At 37.9% G+C, this 25,673-nt stretch overlaps 1 protein-coding gene across 1 annotated transcript in view; it reads left to right on the forward strand.

Moving 5' to 3' along the window:
- TSPAN5 (tetraspanin 5) overlaps window positions 1-25,673 on the forward strand; it is a 78,283-nt gene that overhangs the window by 34,161 nt on the left and 18,449 nt on the right. Inside the window, exon 2 of the mRNA XM_009882951.1 lies at window positions 24,391-24,441. Within this exon, the coding sequence (XP_009881253.1) occupies window positions 24,391-24,441 (51 nt within the window). The remainder of the gene's footprint in view (window positions 1-24,390; window positions 24,442-25,673) is intronic.

Below are 25,673 nucleotides of genomic sequence, written 5' to 3' on the forward strand. Positions count from 1 at the left end.
GTGAAGGAGTCAGATAAAGTGCCAACTAATAAAAGTTTCTGGTTTTGTGGAGTAGTCTGGAAAATGTCACTCCTCTTCCTCTTAAAAGGTTCTTGAGCATTAAGTCCTATCTGGAAAGGTGCTACTATTATTTCCACTATTTGGAGACTGTTGCACATTCTCATTAATGAATGTTGGAATAACCTGACTTATGCTAAAATAATGCATGTATATGTATTTGTACACACCTATATATACACACACATTTTTAATTGCTTTATATCACAGAAATTCCTCAACACTTCTTATTCTTGTGTTTTTATTTGACCTGTTTTGCTTTGCCTTTTGACCAGGCTATGAAATGTTTTTTTTCTTTATAAATTTCCTTTTTCATTCAAGTGAGGGAAAAATCCTGGTGATTCTGTTATAAATGTAACTAGCAGGCATTTGTGGTGTTTGCAAGTTCTTTTATTCCTTTCTGTTAATTTAAGTGTGACTTTTTGTAACGTAACTTTCCTAATGGAAGTGGGGACTGCATGCAAAAGAAAAGAATTAGGGGATAAGGCAGTGATATGTTACACAAATGTTACTATTAAATTTTATTTGCATCTTATGTTCTCCTTAAAAATTGTGACTACATTCTGTTAATCCTTTCTGGGGGAATGGATGAAGAGGGTTAGAGTTCCTAATGTTGATATTAATTATGGTGATGAGTGTGTCAGTTGCCAGCATTTTCCAATAGCGTATTCTCCCAGTTTCTCCAATTGGTGCAGCTTCTTTGCCTCTTTACCAGTGGAGTCAGATCGCTCTTAAAAAAAAAAAAAAAACAAAAAAAAACAAACAAACAAAAAAACCCCCAAATCTGTTACTACAATGCAAGCTGCACTAATATTTCTTCCATTCTAGGCCATTGCATTGTGTGGAAGGTACAAGGTTCATGAGAAAAAGCTTATAAATGGAATGTAGTTGGGGTGTGATTTACACACTATGAAAATCTGTTTAACAATTTTAGGCCTTTAGTGCCCATGATTTTTCAGCAGATCAATTACCTGTCACAGTTGTAGGACAGAGGCATTTACATCATCAGGAAGATGCTAGTTTGGAGGAGTGAACTAGCTCCCTTTCCAACCTGGGGACAGAAGTAGGATTGTCTTATTTCTGAACTGATCATTTGCAGCATGGTAAAAATTTATTAAGTCTTTTTATAGTGAGGAAAAAATATGCAGTCTTAAACAATAATACTGAGAGTGTTGAGGTGTAAAGTAGTATTATCCTTAGTGTTTACTGCTAAATTTGGGGTCTTATACTAATCTCTTCAGTTTTCACTGGTTTGTCTCTCTCACAAAACCTTTCAATACATTCAACTTATTCTTGCCACAAGAAAAAAAGCTTTCAGCTCAAAAGCAAAGGACGTATTCATTGAAGGCATGGGAGATGGGATGAGAGATGGCAAAATAATTACAATGACATCTTGTAAGCTGGTGTGTAGTAGCTTCAGTTATAACTTATTTTCACATGTTGGGGTGGTTTTCTTTTTCAATATTTATCTTTCTAGAATTTTTAACCCCATTGTGTAACTTGTCACTGGAATCTCAGGAAGATGCAAAAAAAATTTTGAAGCCAGAGCAGCTTCTCTTATTCTTTTGTTGCTACTTGATAACAGAAAAATGCTAATAGTTTGATTTGATTGAGGTCTTTAAAGAAAGCTTATTGAGAGGTCGGGAGCAAACACTGCAGGGGGACTAAGAATTTCAGGAGAAAGGGTGTTTAGCTAAGCAAGAATTTCTAATGAACTCAAATGTAAAAAGAGAGCATGGAAGGAAATAGAAGCAAGGACAGGCAAGACACAAGGTGCATAAAAGCATCCTTTGGGCACTAGGGATGCTATCAGGAAGGCCAAAGCATAGCTGCAGTGCAAACTGGCTAGGGACATTAAGGTTAACAAGAAGGGCCTTTACAAGTACACCAGTAGCAAAAGAAAGTTCAGTGAAAACACAGGTCTGTTGTTGAATAGGGAAGCAACTTAATTGATCATACAGGGAAGGCTGAATTACTTGGTGTGCTTTTCGGCCTCAGGAAAGCAGTAGGACAGGGACTCATCAGAGAAACTAAAGTGTTTTACTGTCCTCCTATTAGAAAGCTTTACTTGGTATCTCATCTGAATCCTGCTTGATTAAATATCAGCCTGTTGCTGTTTGTGTTGTGAACACAGACTACAGGTGATTCCTTTTTCTTTATGCAATGGTTAAAGGCTATTACCAGTTTGCTGTCCTTTGTGTTTGTAAATAAAGATCCTAAGCCCTTTAATTTTTTTTTTTTTTTTTAGGCTGGCAGTCATTTCTTTGCTTTCTAGATACTCTAAATGATCCATGTCTTTGTAGAAGTTAAGTGCCTAAAACTAGATGTAACATCCAGCTAAACCTTACAGGAACTAAATATAGCATAAGGATTACTCCCTGTATTTTGCAGGCTATATTGCTTCATTTTTGAGCTCCTGTATGAAGCTTGTGGTTTTTGTGTAGTAGCTTTTTATTGTTGACTCATTCAGTTTACAATTCACCACAGGTCTTTAAAACACTTATTATTGTTTTTAATCTTTAATTTTATTAATTATGCCGTCTGAGTAAGGAAGCAATCTGTGATTCTGGATTTGCCAGAGAGGCAAATCGTAGTTATTGCGGCTGAAATTGCAGCTGTTCTTTGCTATTGCTGTCCTGGATTGAGGAAAACTATGGGAGGTGGGCAATCCTCCTGAGAAATGTGTGAGATGTGTGTATATCTCTCTCTCTCTCTATATATATATATATATCTCTCTATATATCTATATATATAATATATCTGGGACCTTGAAGTCTAGGCAGAATTTACTTGCAATTAGAGTCTTAACAAGCATCAACCATTTGAGTAATCCCATATTAGATCCTTTTCTGTGAGGAATTGCCACATGCTTGGTTGTTCCTGTGCTGCACTTCTGTGCGTGACTGTCAGCTTTCAAGTAGCTCCTTGTATGTTGTCTCCACTGAATGGATAATTTCATTCTGTCTAGATCTCTGTACTCTGTTAAAATAAAATTGAAGTCTCATTCTAACTGCTACAGGAAAACTTAATAAATGTGCTATTTTCCTTTATCTTGGTTGTTCACAAAAGTATTGAATGATACTAGACATAGGACAGGCACCTGGAAACTTTTGTCACATCCTTCCATTTTGGCAGTGAGGTGTTAGTAATTACTGGCTTAATTATCTTGATGGAGGTAATGGGTGAATATTGCTCTAAAGAATAGGATTTTTACTTTGTATGTTTCAACTGCACATTGCACAGCTGCAGTGTCTGTGTCCTCAAGGAAAATTTTTTGTTCAAAATGCACTGGGTGTCTTGTAAGAACACCAAAGGGACATAACAGAAGTGCAGTCTTGGGGCATGAAATAGTAAGTCTTCCTAACATCTGGTTGGTTTTATTTTATAAAGAATAGAAAGACAGCTGTCACTTATTTTATTTTTTTTCTTGCTAGATATGTTGATCTTCCTCTGAAAGGAGAAAAAGAAGCCACTATTCATTATTTGATTTGCTTCAGAGCCATTACTGATTTTGGTAATTTGATAAATATCCGAGTTAATGGTTACTCTGCTTTTTGAGGGGGAGCAAGACTTGGCAGAGGTTTGCCTTGGTACATGGTAAACATGATAGAGCTGGTCATCAGGAGCCTGTGTTTTGATTCTGGCCTACTCTGTAAGCTGAAAAGCAGCAGCAGCTGCTTAAAATCTTTCTTTTTTTTTCCCCTTTTCCTACTGATTCCCAAAAATGCTTCAAAGGACTGTACAGAAAAAAAAAGTATGAATATTTAAGGAGATACTGCCTCCTGAAGCTTTCAAGCCTTTCAAAATGGAGTGTTATTTCATGTAGCTGATATGTTTTAACTACCCTGCCAATTTTGATGTAAAATTTACTTTGTCTTGTGATTATTGACAAATAATGGGAAGCAATAAAAAATGCTTGAATGAGCAGTCATTGTTTTGTAAGGAAAAGTGAAACGTCTAAAAATCTTTCTAGTTGTAAGTGTAACTTTGTTCTTAATAAATAAAACAAAAACCCTACCCTAAAAAAACCCAGCCCTAAATATGAAGAGACCAAGAACATTCAAATTTAAAATTATTCTTTAAACACAGTAATCATTGGGACTGCACAGCAAATATTCAGTTAAGATGACAGGAAATTAATAATAGCTGCTTAAAGTTGATAATTCATATGGAAAACTATAGGTAGATATGTTTCGGTCTTCCTTGCTAATAACATTGTCAGAGAACATTAAAGGTTGAACAGTTTGTCACTGAACACTAAATTCATAGGACATCATGCTGCAGGGTATGGGACGGTCATGAACTGTTTTTTTGGTTTCTCTGGAGTAAGCTAGTTGCTGTCTAAGGGCACATTGGAACAAGTTTCTGTGCTGGTTGTTATTTTTTTTTGTTTAAAATGGTTTGAGGCAGTGAATGCAATCTGCAGTGGAAACAAAATGGAAGAAAACCGGTGTCCCAGGACAGGGATTTTGTTCCAAGCCTCACTTCATAGTGGAATTTCTCCTCTTCTGAGAACTGGGTGGACATGCAAAACAGATGAGGAAATCTGGAACAGGCAAGATAACGGGTAGCTAGTACTGCCACAGAGAGAATGTTAACAGGAGCTTCTGCACAATTTGGGGTTTTTTTCTTTTGTTTTGACATTGTTGCTAGTATCTCTTCACTGACTTGTTTGGGTTCCATCTGTGATCTCAGCTTGTACCAGCTTGGAGTACCCTGATTTTTATTTGTGATGTCTGAAGGTGGCAAAAATACCATAAGGGGCAGTTCTTGGTCTAGTCAGCACTTCAGATTACTCGGGCAAAGCCAGGGACATGCAGCTTGTAGCAAACAAGCTTAGTGCCTTTGCTCTCTTAGGATCCTCTGTAGCATTATTAGACTTAATTGTGTTGATCCCAAGTGCACTTTAATTAGGACAGGCAAGGACAAAAGGAACTAGACAGCACGAGTCCCATGAACCCCCTCTATCTTGCTTTTTATGTTCTTTGCTTTATTTTTCTTTTCTCTGTCCTTTGACTCTCAGGCTTTTATTAAGAAAAAAAACATGCCTGGCTTTGTCAGACAAGGTAATTGCATCATTCAAAGTATAGCTGTCTGCTGTGACTAAAAGGTATCAAAACAGCCTTTAATATCCTGATGCCGATGAAAGTTTGTCAGGTGTACATGGTTGATAAGGTTGCTGTTAGGTTTATTTTCTAGTGGTGTTTAGGATGGGCCACTAGAAAAGATGGGCCTCTGCATCTCTCTTGTCTCCTCTGGGTTTTTCCTAGATGCTTTTATGGTATGACAACAGTGCCACTCCATTACAGCTGCATCTATCTCCTTTTTCTTTCCTTCAGTATTGTCTTTTAGACTTTGTAAAATCTATCAAACAGCGGATTTGTAACCCATTGTAATAGTATATGGCTAAAACTAAATGAGTGTTAGCAATATTGCTAAAATGAAACCTTTGCTAAATGATTTTTCTCATGCTGTTTTCCTGTACATTCAGTATGTTGAAGTGGAAGTGAACCAGCAATAATCCATCATAAAACCCCAAATCCAGTCTCGTTTAATTGAACAATAAGAAACTAGTGTTTCATCAACACTTTTACCCTTGCCGAGCCTGAGAAACTACTTTTTTTTTTTTGCCTGTACAATAGGGATGGTATTGTACTCAACTATCAGCTTTGAGACAGGCCTTGTCCTGAAGAATTCAGTCCATTTAGACAAGACAAAAGATGTTAGGAAAAACTGAGGCACAGAAGGGACGTGACCTGTTGTGGGGTCTTGTTGCAGGTCAATGGCAAAACCATGGTGAGAACTCGGGTGTTATAGCTGCTGTCTCATTGCCCAGTCAGCCAGTGCTCACTGCAGGCTGCTACTTCCCAGGCACTCTTGATAATCAACTTGTGACGAGTGTACTGAAGGTCGTGCTTCTTGTCAACTTTGTGGTGGTGATGCTGTGATCTCTCTTCTTTCACTTCATCTAATATATAGCTTCAGGTCCTCTGGTCTTGTTTCTAATCATCTTCATAAATTTGAAGATTAATTTGGAATGAGAAAGTGTTAATTTGTTGAAGTATCTTACACCAGATAATAATAAGCCGGTCATTAAGCTGTCATAGTCTATCATGTCTGTGGGACTTGAGAGACCTTTAATCAGCAGATTATTGACACTATGTGGCAAACAGTCTAGTATTTCAATAAAAGTACATGACCTTAGGAAACACTAATAAAAGTTCCTGATTCAGGTTACTACTATTAAAAAAGAAAAAAGGCTTATATATGTTTTTGCAGTTGTTTTTCTTGTAATGTCAGTAAAAGGTGAAAAAAAGAGCACCTTGTAGTTCAGGTCCAAGGCTTTTTATCAGCAACTGTAGCATTGCACTGCTGCCAATATTTGATTTTGCTAAACATGCAACAGTTTCCCTATGTTGTATTTTTTTTTGTGATTTCATCTTCTAAAGTTGTTCCAAGTTCCTTTGACATAATAAGGGTTTAAACAGTATGATTGGAGTTTTAAGTATTTTTTTGTTTAATGGTAGTGAACTCTCATTTTTAAAATGTACAGTAGAAGCACTGTACAGAAGTTGCAGTTTAACTGTATGCGTCTTTGCATATGTAAAACTGAGTAGCTCTCACTTTGTAACGTGTTAGATGGTCATAGATAAAAATGGAGAATTCTCATCTATACATCAAAACAATATGCATTTTGCTGATCAGCCCTCTCACAATTAAAAGTTTGAGAGCATCTAAATTGAAAAAACTTCAGTGCCCTTCTCTTTAACTGACATTCTCCACCAAGCTCAGTGCTTTGGGACCAAGGTAAGTCATGATGCATGACACGGAACTGAAAGGAACTCCTGGATTGTGCGTGAGGTGTAGTAGCTTGGGTGCAGAATACAAGTACAGATGGCCACAGTTACTATAGCTCCCCTGGAGCTTCAACAGCACTCTGTCCTTATGTGGTTGCCATCTTCTGTGTTTCATACCACAGTGAAAATTAAAACAAATGTTTGGAAACAGTGACTCTCAAACAGAAGAAGCTACAGCCTTGGTCCTGGATGTCTGTAACTGACCATAAAAAGAAAATAAACCCAACAGAACTGACAGTGGTCCTTTGTTAAATAAATTATCTACTTAGGATTTACAGAAGAAGAAATTAGTCATAGCTTGAAGTTTATTTTTTCTCGTGTTGTTTCAACTTCTTGCAAGTGGTGAATTGTCTGTGCAACTCTTATTTTGAAGGGAAATGCATTTACAATTTATTGGCCTAATCCTCAGTTAGCTGAATTTGGTAGAGATAAAACTTTCATAATGAAAAGGATTGCAAATTAATACCAATAGATAATACTTTTAAATATTGCATAAAGCGTTCTACATGTTAAATGGAACATAGGAATATGAAATAAGCTTATTTTTAGTTCTGTTCCTCATTCAGCCAAACATAAATTGATTAGATACTTGTCTTATAGTGGTTTTGTCTTTCACATCGGGTTTACCAGAACCTTAGCTGTAACTTTACTAACTCTCACAAGCCCTTTTATTTCAATGATAGAATAAAGCAATTATATATAATGAAATATATATAATGAAATATATATTAAGTGTTACACTTTAACTTCTCAGGAGAAACATTATACTTGTTAGGTGTTCTTCTGTGATTTCTAAAATATAGTAAAAGGTCTGATTGCCATAAGCTCTTTTTTTTTTTCTTCTCTATCGTGGGACCAATCTATTCTCCTAATCCTTCTTTGTGGAAAATCAATGGGATTAAAAAAAGCCATACTATACAGTTTCATTGAAGTGTGTTCTATTTTTTTACTTTATAAGGATGTACTGTATTCATTCAGTAATAATTCAGTGAAGAATTCCCTGTGTTAATTAAAAAACCACTTCTTGATCCTTATTAATTATTTTCCAAGTTTCAGCCTTCCTCTTGTGGGATGGAATTGAGCAATTGCTTGGAAATGTCAGTGGAAATGAGTTTGTGATGCATGTCACACGGCTTGTTCAAAGAGCGGTCACTGAAAATGGATTAGAGATAATTTGACTTGTAAAAAATCTTGGTGACTTTGAGGTCATACACATGCTTGTGGCAAAACTCTTGCTTTTGTATAAATGGAGGGGTGATAGAGACATGAGGGTGCTTCTGTATAAACATTTTCATGGCATGTTTTTCAGTAGAAGAACCCAGTTGATGTTCACTCTTGGGGTGAAAAAATTTTACTTCCATAAGGGATTTTTTTCTATGCAAAATGAATAGTGGTAGTCTTATCAAAGTATTAAAAATAGCTGTCTGTCTTTAATTTGAATGGTAACAATTTATATAGTTTGGTTATAAGGTGTTCCTCAGTACCCTTTCTTCAAGGCATGGACAGGATAGATAAGGGAATACTGGTTAAACTGTATCAGGTTTGATAACATGACAATGTTACTGGATTTTTATTCTTTTAATAATAAATGAAAGAATTTTCTAATGTGCAAGTTCAGACTAAAAGTCTAAAAGTGAAAATTGTGGCACAACAAGAATACATTTTTTTAAACAAAAAAAAAATCTCATTTCTAAATCATGAGATGGACTGTGCTGCATGTAAAGTCAGGAAGGCATTGATTGCTTATGCAGGGTGCTAGAATGCACCATCTCAGAAAACAAAGGGCATCCAAGATCCTGCTTTTGGGACAGGCAGATGTCATGTAGGACTTGTGGCAGATCATGCTGGTCTTGAGCAGCAGCACAGGGGCCTGCACATTGGCAGCCTTACCATAGATGTGGAAAAATGGAACTGCATTATTCCTTGAGGAACAGGGCCAAGCGCAGGGTATTGCTTAGCGTAGAAGTCATTTATTGAGCACAGATCACCTTTGCAACTTCTAAAACCAGATACTATCTTTTTCATTGGTATTTTTAATATCATTTTGCAAGTTATGACAGGGTGTGTGTTAACTTTCATTATGAAATGATGGATCTTGTTAATGAGAACTTACCTGGATGCTTACTGTGCTGTATGTTGTAAGTGCTAAGAATAGCAGTAGTTCAGTGTAATTCCAAGGGAAATTTTTCAGATGGGCAGTTTTCAAGTTCACTGAACACAATAAGAAAAGAACCCAATTTGTGAGTTTAACCACAGTGTAAATATTAGGAAGGAGTCAGAGCTACACACTCTAAAGAAAAGAAAGGAAAAAAGGGAAGGGGGGAGAAAAGTCGGAGGTACAGGAAGTACTTTTTTATTTATGTCTGATCATGTTTTATCATTTAGAGCCAGGGAAATAAGAAAAATCTTATTGCTACAATAATGTACCAAAGTTCTGATTTTGCATTTATTAATATCTCTCATTAATATAGAAGACTGTATTAGGGAGGAGAAGTTTTGTACAGAGTTCAGAGTGCATGCATGTGGTCAGTATATACCTGCACCTATATGTGTGTGATGATTTTATAGTCTGTAGTATTGCCTTTCTTCTATATATCTGGAGTAGTGGGGTGGCTGGATTATTCGTAAAGCCTTTGGTGACAGGATTTGGAAGAGTGAATTAAGTAGAAAGTGTATGCCAGAGCTTAAGCTGAGCTCTTAATTGTATTGCTTCTGTCAGTTGAGATTGACCCATAGAGCAGCTGTCCTCTTACTTTACTGCAAACTTCCAGCATTTTCAGCCCTGAATTATGGAAAGACTGCATAGCATTAAATTTAAGTAGCAAAAAAAAAAAAAAGCCCCTTTTCTCTTTGTTTCAGTGTATAGGACATGCTATTAGGGAGCTTAGGGTCATTGGTTTTGCTCCCACATTTATTGCTGATTCATATGGCAGAAGCATGAATATCACTAGGGTCTCTGTTTAAGTATGTGTTACATTGATGAGTGAAATTGTTGAGAAAGAAATCGATGTATTTAATAAGCATATATGAGTATTTTCTTATGACCCCAATTGGATAAAATTATTTCGTATTTACCAGGAGCCAAGTACTAAGGGAATCTGCATATGCAATACATCCTTTTTTTCTAGGAAAACTGTGATCCGTAAGATGCCTTAATTTTGCAAGGGGGATAACCATTTAAAAAAGTAAACTGGACTGATGCACTCCACAAGAGAATATAAAATTACAGATAGCTATTCTCAGATGGAGAGGTGAAACAATTTCAGTTGCAAAACTGATTTCATTTTAAAATGACAAAGCAGATCTGGTAAGGCTGGTAGGTATTCTCTTTGAAATTTGGCTTTTGAAAATAAAGAATTATTTTTAAAGAGGAGATGCAGCAGGTGGCTTCAAATAAAGTGGTACTATTTTCAGCTTACCGATTCTGTGATATGAATGGATGGGATCTGAATTAAGGAAATGTTACCATTGTCATGTTTAGGTTTTTTTTTTTACTTCTCAGTTTAACTACATATATGATAATAAATTGGTTCTCGTAGGTACTATGGACATCATGGGGAGAACTTTGAAAAGCCTTCAGTAGTTCTCGGCTACTATTAAAGTAAAAAAGGAAATCAGAACTGTACCACAGTTTAGTATGTTTGTATATCCTGATTGTTGTACATCCTTTGCCTGGAAAACTAATGATTCCTAATTTTTTCCTAATTTTTTCCAATATTACAAATTGCATTTTCTTCAAACATTTTTTTTTCAGTTCTATTTTATACCTCTAGATTGATAATAGATGCAGCGTCTTATGGGGACAGACAGTTGGCTCAGCCAGCAGCCAAACCCAGTCTCTTAGTCACTGGAAACATTGTGGAGTGTGGGCTTTCTCCTTCTGCTGCTTCTTTCACAGCTCCAGCCTCCACACAGCCTCATGGCTGATCAGAAACTCTTTGTTTGTGCATATATGTGATTATGTTGGTTGAGAGTGCAGGGGCTCATTTTACAAAACGGGGCTTGTTAAGTTCCTGTAGCACATCCTCAGAGATCTGTGTCTTGTCGGGAGTTGTGTAGGAGAGGCAAGAGTAGGAGCACCGAGCAAGTTGGTGATAGACTACACTGTAGAAAGCTATGGGATAGATTTGTTGTCCTGCATTGTTATATAAATGTAATGGCAGGGCAAGGAAGCAACCCCCTTCCTTAATTTGGGGCATATCACTTCAACACATACATACTTTTTCCTTCTGCTCTGCTTGAGGCAAGAGCTGGTAGTGCTAATTACTGTATTAACTGAAGGAAAGATGAAAAGCTATTGGTGACATCTCTTGGTCTTCATGCACACTGTTCCCGTTTCTGTCTCTTTTTAATGCCCTGAGGGTGACTGCTGTAGAGCATAATTGCTTGATTTGGTGCATCGAGAGAAAGGATCTGATGTGCCACCATGCACTTGTTTGTTCTCTGCCTGTTTGGCAGTGACAGAAACCAAGCAGAGGTCATGTGAGTGCAGCCAGAATAGCGCGCGGCAGCGCTGGGAACACAGTTACTGTACACTGGGCTCCTTTCATGCCTTCTGTGTGAATAAGGATGAGCACTGTACCAAATGTCATGGAATTAAATTGTGATTTTTAGGGAGATGCATCTAAATAGCATACACTGAGGAACCCCACCTGAAGCTGGAAATAGTGTGTTTTGCTTTCAGGGCAGGTGGGAAGGGCTGACTGTGGATGGTTGAACAAAGGTTCAAATGAAAGAGTATTGTTGAGTGTGACTTTGTTTGTGGCAAAGCAATTATGGGTCCAATCCTAGAAAAACCTGCACCTGCTGTTTGTATGATACAAGCTGGGTGATCTACCAGGGAGACCCAAGTTTAACAGTCATGCAAGGACCTGTTGAAGACATGTTCCCTAATACAAAAACCTGACACCCTAGACTGTTGAGGGTGTCATCTTCTATGCTTCTGGTTGTGTGTTTGCACTTAAGCATATGCGTGCTGGGATGCCTCATCTCCTCTCCCTAGCACTGTTTAAGTTGAAGTATAGTTAATGAACCTGCACTTCCATGCTAACAGGCCCAGCTACATACTAGGTGTTATGGGTTCATGTACAAAAATCCTGAGAACCCAGTTTTGTTGCTTGAGTATTGATGGGGCACAGCAGGACCTCCTATAGGGGTTGTAGTGCATGCTGTAACTGGTATGGTTGGAAACTGCCAGTTTTGATGTGACATTTGAAAGAAGAGCCTGCAATCATTTAGTGGGCTACAGTCATACTAGTCATGCGGGCCATTGTAGACCTTTGTAGAGATATGGAATTGAGGGAAAGCTATAGAAAGCAATTACATTCTTTCTGAGAATGTTTTATTAAATGTCACAAAATCTTGTTTTGCCTTTCTGCATATTCCATCAACGTTCTGGCTCACAAACTAATGCATACAATTCCAAGGCTGTCTTCTGTTGTGTTTCCAGTGAATAAATTCTCAGCTTATAGGAGATATTTCCTTAGTCCTTAAGTATATGATACTGTGTTTGCATTGTTAAATTCCATTCCATCTGTATGTCCCTTCTGTTTAGTCCTCCTACTGTTCCATTTTGTTTGTGGTCACCTTTCTTCACTATGTGAAGGAAAGACATGAGGTACTAGCGAAGGATCCTTGCTGATAGCTATGCAGTCGTGGAGACAGTTTGTATGGCTGTTTATTGCTGAAGGTCTTTTCTCTCACTCTTTCTCTGGGTAGCCCAGTGCAGAATTAATTGCAGTGTTTGTGCAGCAGGGGAGGACCAAATTTAAAGGTCTCTTCCTGTCTCCTGATGCTTCAGCTGAAATGAAGAAATATCTAAAAGTATGCAAATACAATTAAAGGAAAATAATTCGTGCTGTAAAAGGTTTCTTACGTCCTTGTAATGGATGAAATACAGCACAGGTTAATGGGGAAGTTTCCCAGGCTGGAGTGTTCTGAAGTGGAAGAGAAGGTAAGTGGAGCATTCTGGGTTTTCCTGGGCATGTTAGTCAACATAGAAATAGCTTCAGCTGTTTCAAAAACAGGTCAGTAAATGAAATTATTGAGAAACAGGGAAAAGATGTTTGATATTGCTTTTCCTTGCTCAATTAATTTTGGGGGTTTTTTTGTTTACATTTATATCTTGAGAGTTTAGAAGTGGCTTCCAAATATTTCTCTGAAAGCTGGAGAAGCTATGTTGAGATTGGTTTCCTTTCCAAATCCTTCTCTAGGAAAGCATGCCATCGCCTTTCAAGTCGTATCCTCTCCTGTTGTCTGTGTGTTTGTCACGGTTAGTGGCTGGAAAGTGAAACTCTGACACTATAGCCTTTGGGTAAAACTTAAGCAATATTTTTCAGATAAGTTTTTTTTTCTATGTAGTGTTATGCCTGTGCTTTTGTGCTGCAAAGTGTTTTTCTCTGCTAGCTTGGATTCTTTACACTGGTGTTTTTAGCAGGAATTAATCATCTCTGGTTAGCAGCTTAGATGCACCTTCTTTGCTGTATAAATGCATCATTAGAATAAACTGTTATGTTTAGTTACTCCTTTAGAAGATGAAGCTTTTTAAGCAATGTTGAGAAAACTTCCTTTTTTGTGCTTTTGCTGCTGTTTGCATTGCAGGTTTCTTAGAACATATTACTTGATCTCCTTCTATACTTGATGTTAATATTGGGGATGAGAAGTCTGCTTTCAGGGGTGGTCAGGAGGCTTTCTGAGCCCCTCAGTCTGACAGATGTCTGCTTTGTTGAGTTTGTGCCCTAACACATGGCTATTGTGAAACATGAAAGCAACACTGTTCCAACAAGATCTTGTGGGGCTCTTAAAGTCAGAGGTCTCAATAGCTGTGTTATCTTCCAGTTGATCAAGCCCAATGTAGTGGGTTTTGCCTGGAAGGCTGGAGTTGAGAGTCTGTGCGTTGCAGAGGTCCCTTTTGAGATTCTGCATAGGGTGACTGTTCCATGGGGAACAGTTAAAGTTGTTTAAACCAGTTTTACTGCTGGCACCCAATAGTAAAAACTACGTGCTTTCTTCTTTTTTATAACAATGTCCAGTTGGACATGGAAACTTACCCAGTGTTCATATTTTTGTGATTAAATGCCTTCTTTGTGCTGCGCATATACCTTGTGCTATGAACCCCTTCTGTGGCTGAGCAAGAAGTTAAGATGATAATTTTCCTATGTAAGGAGGAGTTGCAGTTGCCGGACCAAGTTAAAATGATGGGTGAATGCAGAAAGCCAAATCAAATCCAGTTCTCTGTGTATGGTTGTTGTTTTTTTGTGGTGTTTGTTGTTAGTTTTTTGGTTTTGTTTTTTTTTTATGTGGGACTCTGTTTGGAAACTAACGTATGACATAAAGACTTTATTTTAAAGGTCCTTCTAGTGTTTCCAAAGCTTTCTTAGAAACTTTCTTGAGGTACTGTCCTCCTATGTAATAACTATCTATAAGTAAATAAGGTGGGACCTTAAAAGCAGCTGCTTTGCTTTTATGCATTAAGAAGAAAATGAGATTATCTGGTTGGCACAGGCACTCTTTCTTGTAAGTCATCTCTACAATACCAGAATACCTCCTTCATCCTGGAAGAGGGGTAGGCAAAGACTGACTGCAAGAGCACAGCTATGCAGCAGAAGGATCTTAGGGAGGTAGCGTCATTTGCTTTTTATAGCTTTTCTCTTAGGGAGCCATCTGTATGTACTACAACTACGTTTCCATATCCCTCAAAGAAACTTTCTAATCCTTGTTTTCCTGATATGTGTTGACAAGAGGGATCAAGCTATTAGTGTTTGTGCAAACCAGAGAAGTGTAATGGTAGGCAAAGGTAATAGACTCATCAGGAACTATAGTTTATGGAAATAATGTAGTTCAAAGTGGCAATAAAATCAGGAATAAAAGTTTGCACTTGGCATATGAGCAGTTTATATGATTTATATGATACTGCTCATACTGTTGGTCAAGCTGAAATTATATGAGAAGATTAGGCTCTGTCGTAGTGAACTGGAAATCTTACAATATAGTTCAGTTTCTTCAATGCATTTATTCTTAAAACAAGTTTAACACCCTCAAAATGGATTGCAGCAATAGCATTGTATATATCTCCAACACAAGTCCAGCAAAGGTATCGGCAGTAAAACCTCCCCAGACTGCCATATCATATTTAGCAGCTGTGATTTGAAAAGGCACCTTTACAGAAGTGAAGAGCATTTTCCTTACATGTTTAGTCAAGCCCCCAATGCCTCTTTTGAGAATGACAAATAATAGAGGTGCTTTTGATACTGTCTGAAAACTAAACAACGGGTCAGCAGTCTGTTTCATTTAGACAAGCAGCTGTTTTATAGCTGCTTTTTTTTTTTATTATTTTCACTGCCAAACTGTGGAACTTTTGCTGAGGAATAAAACCTTCAGGTAAATAGCATTGTGACCATTTGTTGCCTCCAGTTTGTTCCAAACTGCTTTTGTTTGAAAAGAAATTGAAATCATGGTTTTATTTGTTTTGCTCCCTGCCAAGTAGTGTTATTGAAGAAATGATAAATTGATGTCAACTCCTGCAAAGTTTAATTTTATTGGAAATTAAAAAGACATCTTGTAGTATAAAGATAGCTAATAAAGCATTGGTTAATTTTGATGTAAGTAAAAATTTGGCTTAATTTTGTGAATAACCTTGTGTAGTCTACATCGGGGCATATGCAGTAGCTTCTAAAGTTAGTAAGAAACAACGTGCTGCAAGACAAAATGCAAGGCTGAATGACCTTATTGTCTGGAACAGAATTTTTCAAAGCTCTGGTCCACAGACCTTCTGGTGCCTCTGGAAGCTCCACTAATTGGTCCACAGAACCATTTTTAATACATAATCTGAATGTTTTAGTTCTGGGCAGTTACAGTATAGTACACAGGAAATGTTGAGGGATGACAGTGGCTAAAAACACTACTGTGTTTAGAGACGTTTTCCTCTTATTGTGAGGACTACAAGGTGCAAATCGATAAAGAATTTTGTTCAGTATTTACAGAACGTGTCTTATTTGGCTTTGTGCATCTGGATTGCTGACAGTAATTGTTTGTGGGTATTGGAAAATAATTTTGATACCCGTCTAATTAGTGTTTTGGCTTTATTTCTCTTCCCCACATCTTTTTGAAAAACCAAGGTATGCACAGGCATGCATGAACACAGCTGGTATGACTTTTGAGGTTATGCTTTTGTTTGTGTTGACAAAGTAGTACTGGTCTCTGTACGCTTTCAGCTGCATCTTTGTAAAGTGAAGAGTTCCTAGGCTGTCAAATAACTCTTAACCTAGCACGGCCCCTCATGTCCCCTTCTTTGCTCCATACCCCCAGTGCTCAATGCAGTGACTATTAAAGTTGATGTATCTTATATATTAGCATATGCCATATATATGTGTATTTGCCATTACAGAGTTTATAGTTCTGAGTTGAATTAGATTTGGGGAGAGGTGTGATAGGCTATATAGTCACAGCATATTTGGGTTAGGATTTTTGATATCTGAGTTCAGCTTCTGGCATGTTATTAAATTTCATTAACCTACCTTTTCAAGATATGATTTCTTCATATATGTGGTACCAGTTTCTTTGTAAATGGCTTTGAACATCTTGCTGTGGGGTACCCCTAAAAAAGAATCAGAAATGAGCATTTGGTGAAGGTAAGAGGTAATAAAGCTATTGTAGGATTTCCTGGAAGTTCTGTGTGCACTTGCAGGTTGAGCGTGTGCTCACAGTTTGCTCTGTATCCATTATCTTTTTCTGTGCTGGTTGCCTTTTTTAAGTAGGAGAGCCAGATTAAACTGTTTGGCCCAAGTTTGTCTGTAAAGCTGGTGGTGTTCACTTAGTGTCCATCTCTATCCAGGCTGGTTCAGTCTTTTTATGCCTCCTTCATCCTCCACATGCATTCACTTCTCTGCAAAGAGAAGAGAATGGATCTCTGAGTATAGTCCATTGGAACGGCCTGGGATATGGCAGCTTATGTAGCTGGGATAGAACATTTTGGGACTCCCTCTCTGTAGGCTACAAGCACAGCTAGGAGTTGAAACTGCTTTCTGAAAAGCAAATGCTGAGCATTCGGAGTATCATTCTGTGTTGACAAGCCTACCTATTTGTGTTTCCTGGCTCTGCACTCGTTATGCTCTCAGCTACTTAAATCAATTGTGTAGGCAATGTAATTGCCCATTTGTTAGGAAAACTCTAGCTCGGGTCCTTTCTGTTTGCTGTATCAAATGTGCCTGAATTAGATGTTACAACTTCACTGCTTGTAGCTGAAATAAGTGAGCATTTGTGTATCAGTTTCATAATAAGAATTTCCATGTATGCTTAGTTTTATGTGATTTTGGTTTGTGTGTTTGGTTTTGGTTTTAATTTTTTTTTTTTTTAACTTCCGCTTTTAATGAAACAGTAGCTTCAGAAAAGGAATGTGAGGAAGAGTCATGGTGGGGCTGCACCTAAATAGCCTGAAGCTCAGGTGGGGTGGTTTCAGACAAATGAGATCAGTGCAGAGGCAGGAAGAGAGCTGGAGGAGGTCTTGCTGTCCTGTGGGGTAGGAAACTGCTAGCCCTGGGCAGCGAGACAGACCTGGAAAATGACCCATTTGCAATACTGCTTCCAGGCACTTTGCTTTACCCCAGCTTGAAGCAGAATGTGTTTTCTTTGCCTTCATACTTTTTCTTACTTGCAGGCCAGAATGAGAAGACTTATTTCTTTGAATTGTCAAATTGGCTAAGAGAAATTATTAGTGTACTGATACAGGATGTGAAATTCAGGTTTGGGGTTTTTTCAGATCTCGTATTTTCATTTTGTACTTTTCTGCTGCTTGTAGTTGTGTTTTAAGCCCATACTGTTTTCAAATGCTGCTACAGTGCTACTTACATAATTTTTGGATGGTTTTAAAAATAGAAACTGACATTAGGCAGAGAAGCTGCAGTGGTGAGGACTGAGCCAGAGATGGAATGGTATTGATGAAGAGAACAAGGCTGGATAGGAAAAGTAGAGGGACACGGAGTGCTTAATGGAGTTCAGAAGTGAAGGCAGGGAAGATGCCCATGTAGAGGTGTGTGCAGCAGAGTTTCTCAGTCTTTCCGCATAGTCTTGTGGGCTCAGGGAGAGCAGAGAAAGAGAATAGTGAAACAAAGACCAGTAGAGAGTGTAAAGAAGAGTAGAAGAAAAGGGATAGGATCTGTGAGAGATGAGTGTACCAAAGTGACAGTGAATGGTGATACCTCAGCTCTGTAAGCTTTTTTAATGTTTCTGTGTGGTAATGGTGGGGTATTTACCTTAAAGGTCTTTGATTTTTTTTTTTTTTTTGTATGGGGAAAAAGCTACTGGTTTTAGGAAATTAGCTAGATCTCATAGAAACAAAAACTTTAAACTCCCAAAAGCTTTTATTGAAGAGTCTTACAAAGTGACTGTGATGTATGTTTTGTGTGCTTTAAAAACTTCTGTGCTTCAAATAAGGTATTTTTTTTTTTTAGGCAGCAGGATCTGAGTTTAGAGAGTCTCATTGTGAACTTGGAAGGAGTTAAATTTATTTCATCTAGGCTTGAGGGGAGTTGTTGTTCAAAAGTTGGAGCAGGGGAAGTAGGGTCTAATTCATTCTCCTTTTTCTGTTTTCCAGTATATCAACTTCTGTGGACAAGAGAAGGGGGACTTCAGTCTTTAGGGACTCTTGCTCCAAGCTGATTGGCAGTGCTTACAATTGCACCACCAGAAAGCAATAAAATAAATACATAGAGCAACAGTAACAGAAAGCAGATGTCTTGCTTTTGCAATTAAAGAACTGGAGAAGGCAATAAGAAAGTAATGGCAACTGACTGTTCATTTGTGGTGGGGGGGTAAGGGGTAAGGTATATATCTTGTTTACTTATCAGACAAAATTGAAAACCCCAAACTGGTGAAAATGAAAGATACATTAACATGCACAGTACCTTGCTTTGAAAACTGGGGTCATACAGGCTTAATTTTTCATTCGAAAGCATCACGCTAAGAGTCCTGCAAGATCGAGCAGACAGCTTTTCTCATTGTGTTCTCATGTCTGTTTTCCTACTTTGGATGATTCTGTAAAATCAGTTGCGTCTCCGATTCAGTTGCCCAGCTTCCACACATTTTGCTCTCTTTTTCTTCTGTGTGTGTTTTGTATTGGGAGGAAAAAGGTATTACTGAGACAGTTATCTATGAAATATAGTTAAATGTTTTTTTTTTTTAAAGCTGCACATAAAATGGGAATAGATTTGACGTCTTCTAGTCTATATCTGACTGTTGCTGTGAACCAAAATGATAATTAGTCACCTACGCAGCATCTTCATTCACTGACTGTAATACATGGAGTTTTCCTGCTGGTCTCAAGGGGGGAAAAAAAAAAAAGGGAGGGGGGGCTTTAGGGGAATGCATTCTTTGTAAGCATTAGGATAAATATGTAAATGTGCATATATGCTTCGAGCCATTTGCCTTTTCCATGGTCACCACATATGTTTAACCACATGAAAATTAAATGCTCTAACAGTTTGTTGAGAACGGAAAAGTTATTGGAACTGGGGTGCATGGAAGAAAGAACAGGACAGACTTCTGGCAACTTCCTTCCTTGTGATACTGGTCCAGGGAAAAACTGGAGAGTTGAGAGGATGTCCTATTTGTTTTGTTTGAAAGAATGTGAACTCATGTATTCAAAACGGAGTACACATCAGTGGCATGAAGGGAAGAAAAAACTGTGTGAAACTTCATTTTAATTTATGTTTTGGTGACCTTTCTCTGCCAGGGCTACTAAAAAACAAACAAGCAACAAAACCAACTACAAAATCCTGCTCAGAGCAAAATGGCTTAAAAAGCAAAAAGACTGATTTGGCATAAAATAATTTAAAGAAAGCAGTGAGTATTCTGACTTTGAAATATCTCTGAGTGAATCTGAACACAGAGTGCTGCAGAGGAAGTGCTTAGGGAAAAATCATTCATCTGGGGTTTTAGAGTCGTTAGGAACTTGTCAGTGCTGCTTTATGTATGTAGAAAGCTCAGATGTCCTGTGCTTTCCTGATTGTATTTCAGGATGTGAAATATCATGCTTCATGTTGTCCTGATCACTGTTGTGCTTGTCAGTAAAATATTGTACCTTGCATTCCCATGCTGTGCTGGCTTGAGTCACACAGAAGGAAATCTCACTCTCTGAATAACCTACAGCATACTGCCATGGAAGAAAAGCCGAAGTGCCCATAGGAATCCTGATAGTCTAGCTAACGCTGTGCACAAAGTTCTTGTGGCAGCTCAAAGCAAGGGCAGGTGGGAGGTTTTCACAGTGTCTAAATACAAGGCTCAAAAAGAAAAAAAGCTGTTGTGAGAAAGTTCTGGTTCTGAACTTGGACAATTTTGACATGCTTCTGCTTGTGCATTTGTATTGTTGTGTTGAAGGTAAAATTAGGCAGCTGCATTATAGTTCTTTCTCACACAAATCTTTAATATACCCACATGTGGACATACACTGGTTTATGCACATGGCCAATTAACTAACCTTTCTATGGCCTGCGGCTGTCATACTTTTTGTTGAAAACTTGTGCCAAGTTATTTCAGAGTGTCAGCTGAGATGAAAAATTCAGTATGTCAAGTAATGTCTGATCACTCTACAATTAAGCTCTTCTCTCTCACACACTTTTTCTAGTATTTGCACTAGCATTTACCCCAGCAGCCTTTAAATGAAATGCTGTGCTTTTATGATGCTGTATCCCTAGCAACGAAGAATCATTTTTCTATGTGCAGGAGAGACTGGGAGTAAGATATGTGCAGCTCAAAACGCTTATTGATCAATCCACTTTTGAAAAATGCATGGGAACTTTACAAGTAGGGCAACAGTACAAGTACTGCTATACAGAATCACAGAATGGTTAGGGTTGGAAGGGACCTATATAGTCATTATAGAAAAGAAATTGGAACATATTTGATGTTTGTGAATAGAAAACCTATGGCTGAGAAAGTACTACTATGCAAGTTTTTCTGTAAGGCTGTAATACTCCAGAAGAATGTTTTAACGTTCTCCTGCAAATTATTGTTTAAAAAAGAAAAGTATGAAGATTTTACAAGCTGTGCCCCAGATCCAGTGACCATTTATAATCAGGCTAAATAGTCTTTCTAGATGTCCGTGGAGAATTGAGACTGTTTTTTCTCTGTAGAGTGCTTTGCGGCTAATGAGGCAAACTTCCACCTTTTTATTACTCATTGGAATAATTTAATGGATGTAAATTAAATTTTCCAGACTTAACTGAGATGATATGTATGCCATCTCACCCTCTCCTCATGTGCTTCAGATGTGAAGAGACTTTCTTTCTAGTTACAAGCAAGCAGAACAAGACTGTCTTGGAGACATCCACAGAAGGGCTGCAAGATAAGCAGGATATGTGTCCTGTTTTACTTCTGATTCTAACAAAAATACAGAGGGATTTTTGCTAAGCGCTTCCATTTTTTTATTTTTTTTTTTTTTTTAGGATATTGTGTGGTTTTTCATAATTGTCAAGAAAATCCAAAGTTAATCCTGGTGAGAGGTGTAAGTCTCTTCATGAACATCTGTTTTGTGCCAGTGGGGATTACTGAGAACATTCCTGTGTGCTTCATCCCCATAGCAGGCTGTGTTTGTGCAAGAGTAGGCCTTTCAAAGGCATGATTGTAGGGATTAGGTTGGTGGTCTGCCTAGCTCAATATTTTGTCTCAAGTAATGCGAGTGGAGTTTGTCCAAGGAAAGAGGCATTTAAGTGACAAAGCACACGTGCAGTGATCTTTTCCCAATTACAGTGCTGCTCATGGGGAGAACATAAAAACTTCCTGAGCCAGAAGTTGTATGAAAATTACTTGTCAATAGTTATGGATCCTCCATTAATTTATCTAATCTCTTTTCTGAATGCCATTAAGCTTTTGATTTCCACAGCAACCTGTGATAAAGATTTTGTGATTCCTTTGCGAACCTTTTTCTCATAATGGATCTTGTCCATTGTTGCTGTTTCATCAGCTGCTCAGAAGGCAACTGGACAGATTTCCATTTTGGGATACAGAGAGGACTGAGCAGCATGTAATTCTTTGATCCTCTTGAAAACTCTTGAACTGAGTTTCCAGTTTTTTCTTGACAAGCTTGCCAGAAGCTTGACGATCTCAGGGTTTTTTTCGGTGCTTCAGCTTGGTATAGTACAGTCTTATTCCCCAATCTGTAAATTGAGATGAGCTGGGTCTGGCTTGAGACCCATATAGTCTATTATAAGTCACCTTTTGCAACCCCTGAGGTAATCTTACCCTTAAGTCCCAACTTCTTGTGAAGGATCAGGACGCTCAACTGGATTACATTTAATAAAGTTAGTGGATCTGAGCCAGACTTGCAGCTGATGTGTATGGCTGTCAAGTTATATTTGTATGTACTGATCAAATTCTTTCATTCTAGTTTTCCGTGCTTATTCTGTTTAAAACCATATTAAGCTATTCACAAAACATAATGTTTTGTACCTTTCTACAACTAACAATTTGCTACTTCCAAATGCAGCTTATGGATTTTAATAATAATGTAGTTTTTTTCCCTCGCTCCTGTTCCTTTAACCTTGGTGTCTTTGGCTGTGTAAGAAAGAAGGAAAGGAGCCTGTTACTGCAAAAAAAGAACTTAACTGCATTTGTCTGAAAGTGATTTGGAAACTTGTACGGCTTTATCTCAAGTTTCAAATAATCAGTGCAGTCAGAAGGATTACACACACTCTTCTGGCAAGCTTTATAACCATAGAAAAAGGGCAGTCTTGATACAGGTAAGATGACGTTTTTTGCCTCACGTGGTGTATCTTAAGGAGGCTGCACTGACATTCTCAAACTCATCTCTTGTACTTTATAGACAATTAAGGCTGCTGAAATAACAGACTTTCTTGACTTGCAGTTGAGTCTCTCCATCTAGGAAAAACTTCCATTCATCTTGTGTTTAGTATAGCCAAGTCTATGACAGTTCCCTTTGAAGAATACTGTCTCGTACTGTTATTTAAATTTACAGTCATAACTCTCCTTTTTGACTTGAAGAGTTTCATTCCCAGTTATTACAAATGGGCTTCGGGGTGAGCTGGCAGGGTGTAGTATGCAGAGTCCTTTGCTCAGCTGGCAAAGCACATTTGGAGGAGAAGGTCACAGAGTTGAGGGGTGTTAGGAAACTTCTGGGTATTGCAGTGAGCATATTCTACTTGATACTGAGTTATGCTTTAAAGATATTCTTGTAGGATAAAACTAAAATTGCCAGTTAAAAAAAAAGTGCATATCAGGAAGAAGGAATCTTGCTTTGAAGCTGTTGAAATCACTTCTGGGAAAGCTTTTTAAGTTGATATTCCTGCCTCCTCCCATTTCTCAACAGAAAAACACTTTTGTCCTGTTTTGCAAAAGAAAAATCATTATGAAACTTAACTGTTTACACAAATCTTAAGAGAAAGCATACTATGTGCCAAAAATAATCTGTATGCTGCATTGTGGAGAAACCACAAAGAAAACTGGAGTTTGATGTTCAAGCAACGTTCCATTACGTGCCCTGAAACTAGGGGGAATATAGTTTTCTTTTTAGCCAGCACTTAGGTTTTAAAAAACCAGAGATTAAAGTTGGAGAGATGGACATTTAGAGATGTGCTCAGACACCCGTTATATGTTTGGGGTTGTTTTAAAACATTCTACGTGATCAGTACTGTATCATGCCAAATACATAGTTGTGATGTTGGGAGACAAGAGTGCTTATTCTGCCTGTCTGCTTGTTTCACTGATCTTTAGCGTGTGGTTTGTATGGAAACCCTGTAGTATTTGGAGGGAAACGAAGAATACAGGGACATAACAATTTCACAGGTCCTGTTCCCTTTTCCATTGTGGGGAAAAGACACTGTCTTTTGAGTTTGGTGTTTTTGAGTCCCTTGGAGGAGAAAGAGGCTGTAACTTCCGTTACAAAATACAGAAACATTCAATATCAGAAAGGTCATAAAATGTTGGCTTCAGGGGTTTTAAAAATTCTTACTTTTAGACAAGTAATTTTTTTTATCACACACCCCCACACACCCCCCCTGGAAACCATGGGTTCCATTCTATTCAAACAGTTTTCTGTGGACAGCATTGCTAAAACTGATTGTGTGTATTTAGGACTCTTTTATTCACTTTCTCTCACTGGGAGAGAGCTGTGTAGACAGTTGTTTTGTGCAGGTGGTGGTAATAATGTGTTGCTTGACTGTGGAGTTTGCTTTGAGTCTGACAACCTAAAAAAGAACCTTACTTGCTGGATGCTGAGAAAGTGATGTTTATTGCACCTGGTATTTCTATGTGGAACATCCCTGAATGAACTGTGCAAGTCTTAAATTCTTCCAGTTACAATGGTTGAGTTGTAAAATAAATACATAGGTATTTTAAAACTCTTTAAGCCCCCAAAGTCCTGATAAAATTGATTATCCAACGGAGAGGATAAGTCAATATGTGTTTAAAAAAAATAATCCATAAACTTACAGTTCCTGCTCTGATATTATTTTTTTTTTTCCTTTAGTTCCTTGGCATAGCATTTCTTGGGATTGGATTGTGGGCATGGAATGAAAAGGTAAGTTGAATATAGCACCAGACTCCATGTTTTTCCTCTTTCTTGCTCTTTTCCTGATGAAATATTGGAATAGTAATATGCTGCACATTTTGTGTCCACACAGTTTCTACTGAAACAAAATCAAGCTTCTCTGTCAAATAAAACCTTGGCTCGGCTCACCTAGAGGAAGATCCTTGGCATGTTTCCCAAGAATGCCTTGGCAAGAAATCATGGCTGACACTTGCACATAAAATAAGCATTTCAATACACGCACACTCAAACTACAGCTCAGATACTAGAACAGTTGACTGAAGGCAATATTGGCAGTGTGTCTCTGTTGCATGTGTCCCTAGGAATGGAGAGAGAGCCTATATGTCTCAGAAAGCAGCTTCCTGAAAATAAGCCTCCTCGGCTTTGTTGCCTTAACATAGCACACTAATTGCCGTTCCTCTTAAACAACAACGGGGGTGGGGGGGACACACCAAACCAAACCAAAATGAACCCTAGAACCCAAGCCAAACCTGAGACAGAATAACTCTTGTTTTTTCTTGTGCAAATAAAACTGTCCACTGGAACTCTCTGTTGCAAGACAGTAAAAACTTGGGAAGAAATGGGGGATGGAGAAAGAAAACATATGTGAACCAGAGCCTAATTTTTAGTTTGCTTGCTGCAGAAGCTGGGAAGAAGATAAAATATCAAGTGGTAATATACAAAACAAGTCAGTATATGTTGGGTTACTGGATGAAGCATTTAGCTTGCTAAAAGACAACGGCTAAAATTAAAGCCAGAGTTTCCTTTTCTTTGTTTAAAAGATTGAAAATAGTAAAACCTGGCTGATAACAATGGTGCTATGATATTGAGTTACATAATGTTTTTTTCTTCTTTTAATGGAAAACACTAAGTTACAAATTGATGTTCACTTAAGGCATAATAACTGCCGCTTGCAGCTGCACAAATAACACATTGGGAGCACTGGAGTTTTACTACTTAAATTCAGGACAAATTTTGCAGGTTCAGAAGTGAGATGTTAACTTACATTCTGATTGTTCTGCGCATGTGTCTTGGATGTAGATAATTACAAATAGTAATGGGTTATTATTTAACTCGCATTGTATACACTCATACATATGTATATTTACATACCATATGATACTCATGTTGGATGTCTAGAATAGGCTTGGAAAGAGGTGCTGTGATTTTTTTTCATTCAGCAAAGATGTAAAAACATGTTTTATTTAATACTCTGAGCATGC

Source organism: Charadrius vociferus, unplaced genomic scaffold (genome assembly GCF_000708025.1).
Source record: "Charadrius vociferus isolate BGI_N301 unplaced genomic scaffold, ASM70802v2 scaffold410, whole genome shotgun sequence".
In the NCBI taxonomy this organism is placed as follows: Eukaryota; Metazoa; Chordata; class Aves; order Charadriiformes; family Charadriidae; genus Charadrius; species Charadrius vociferus.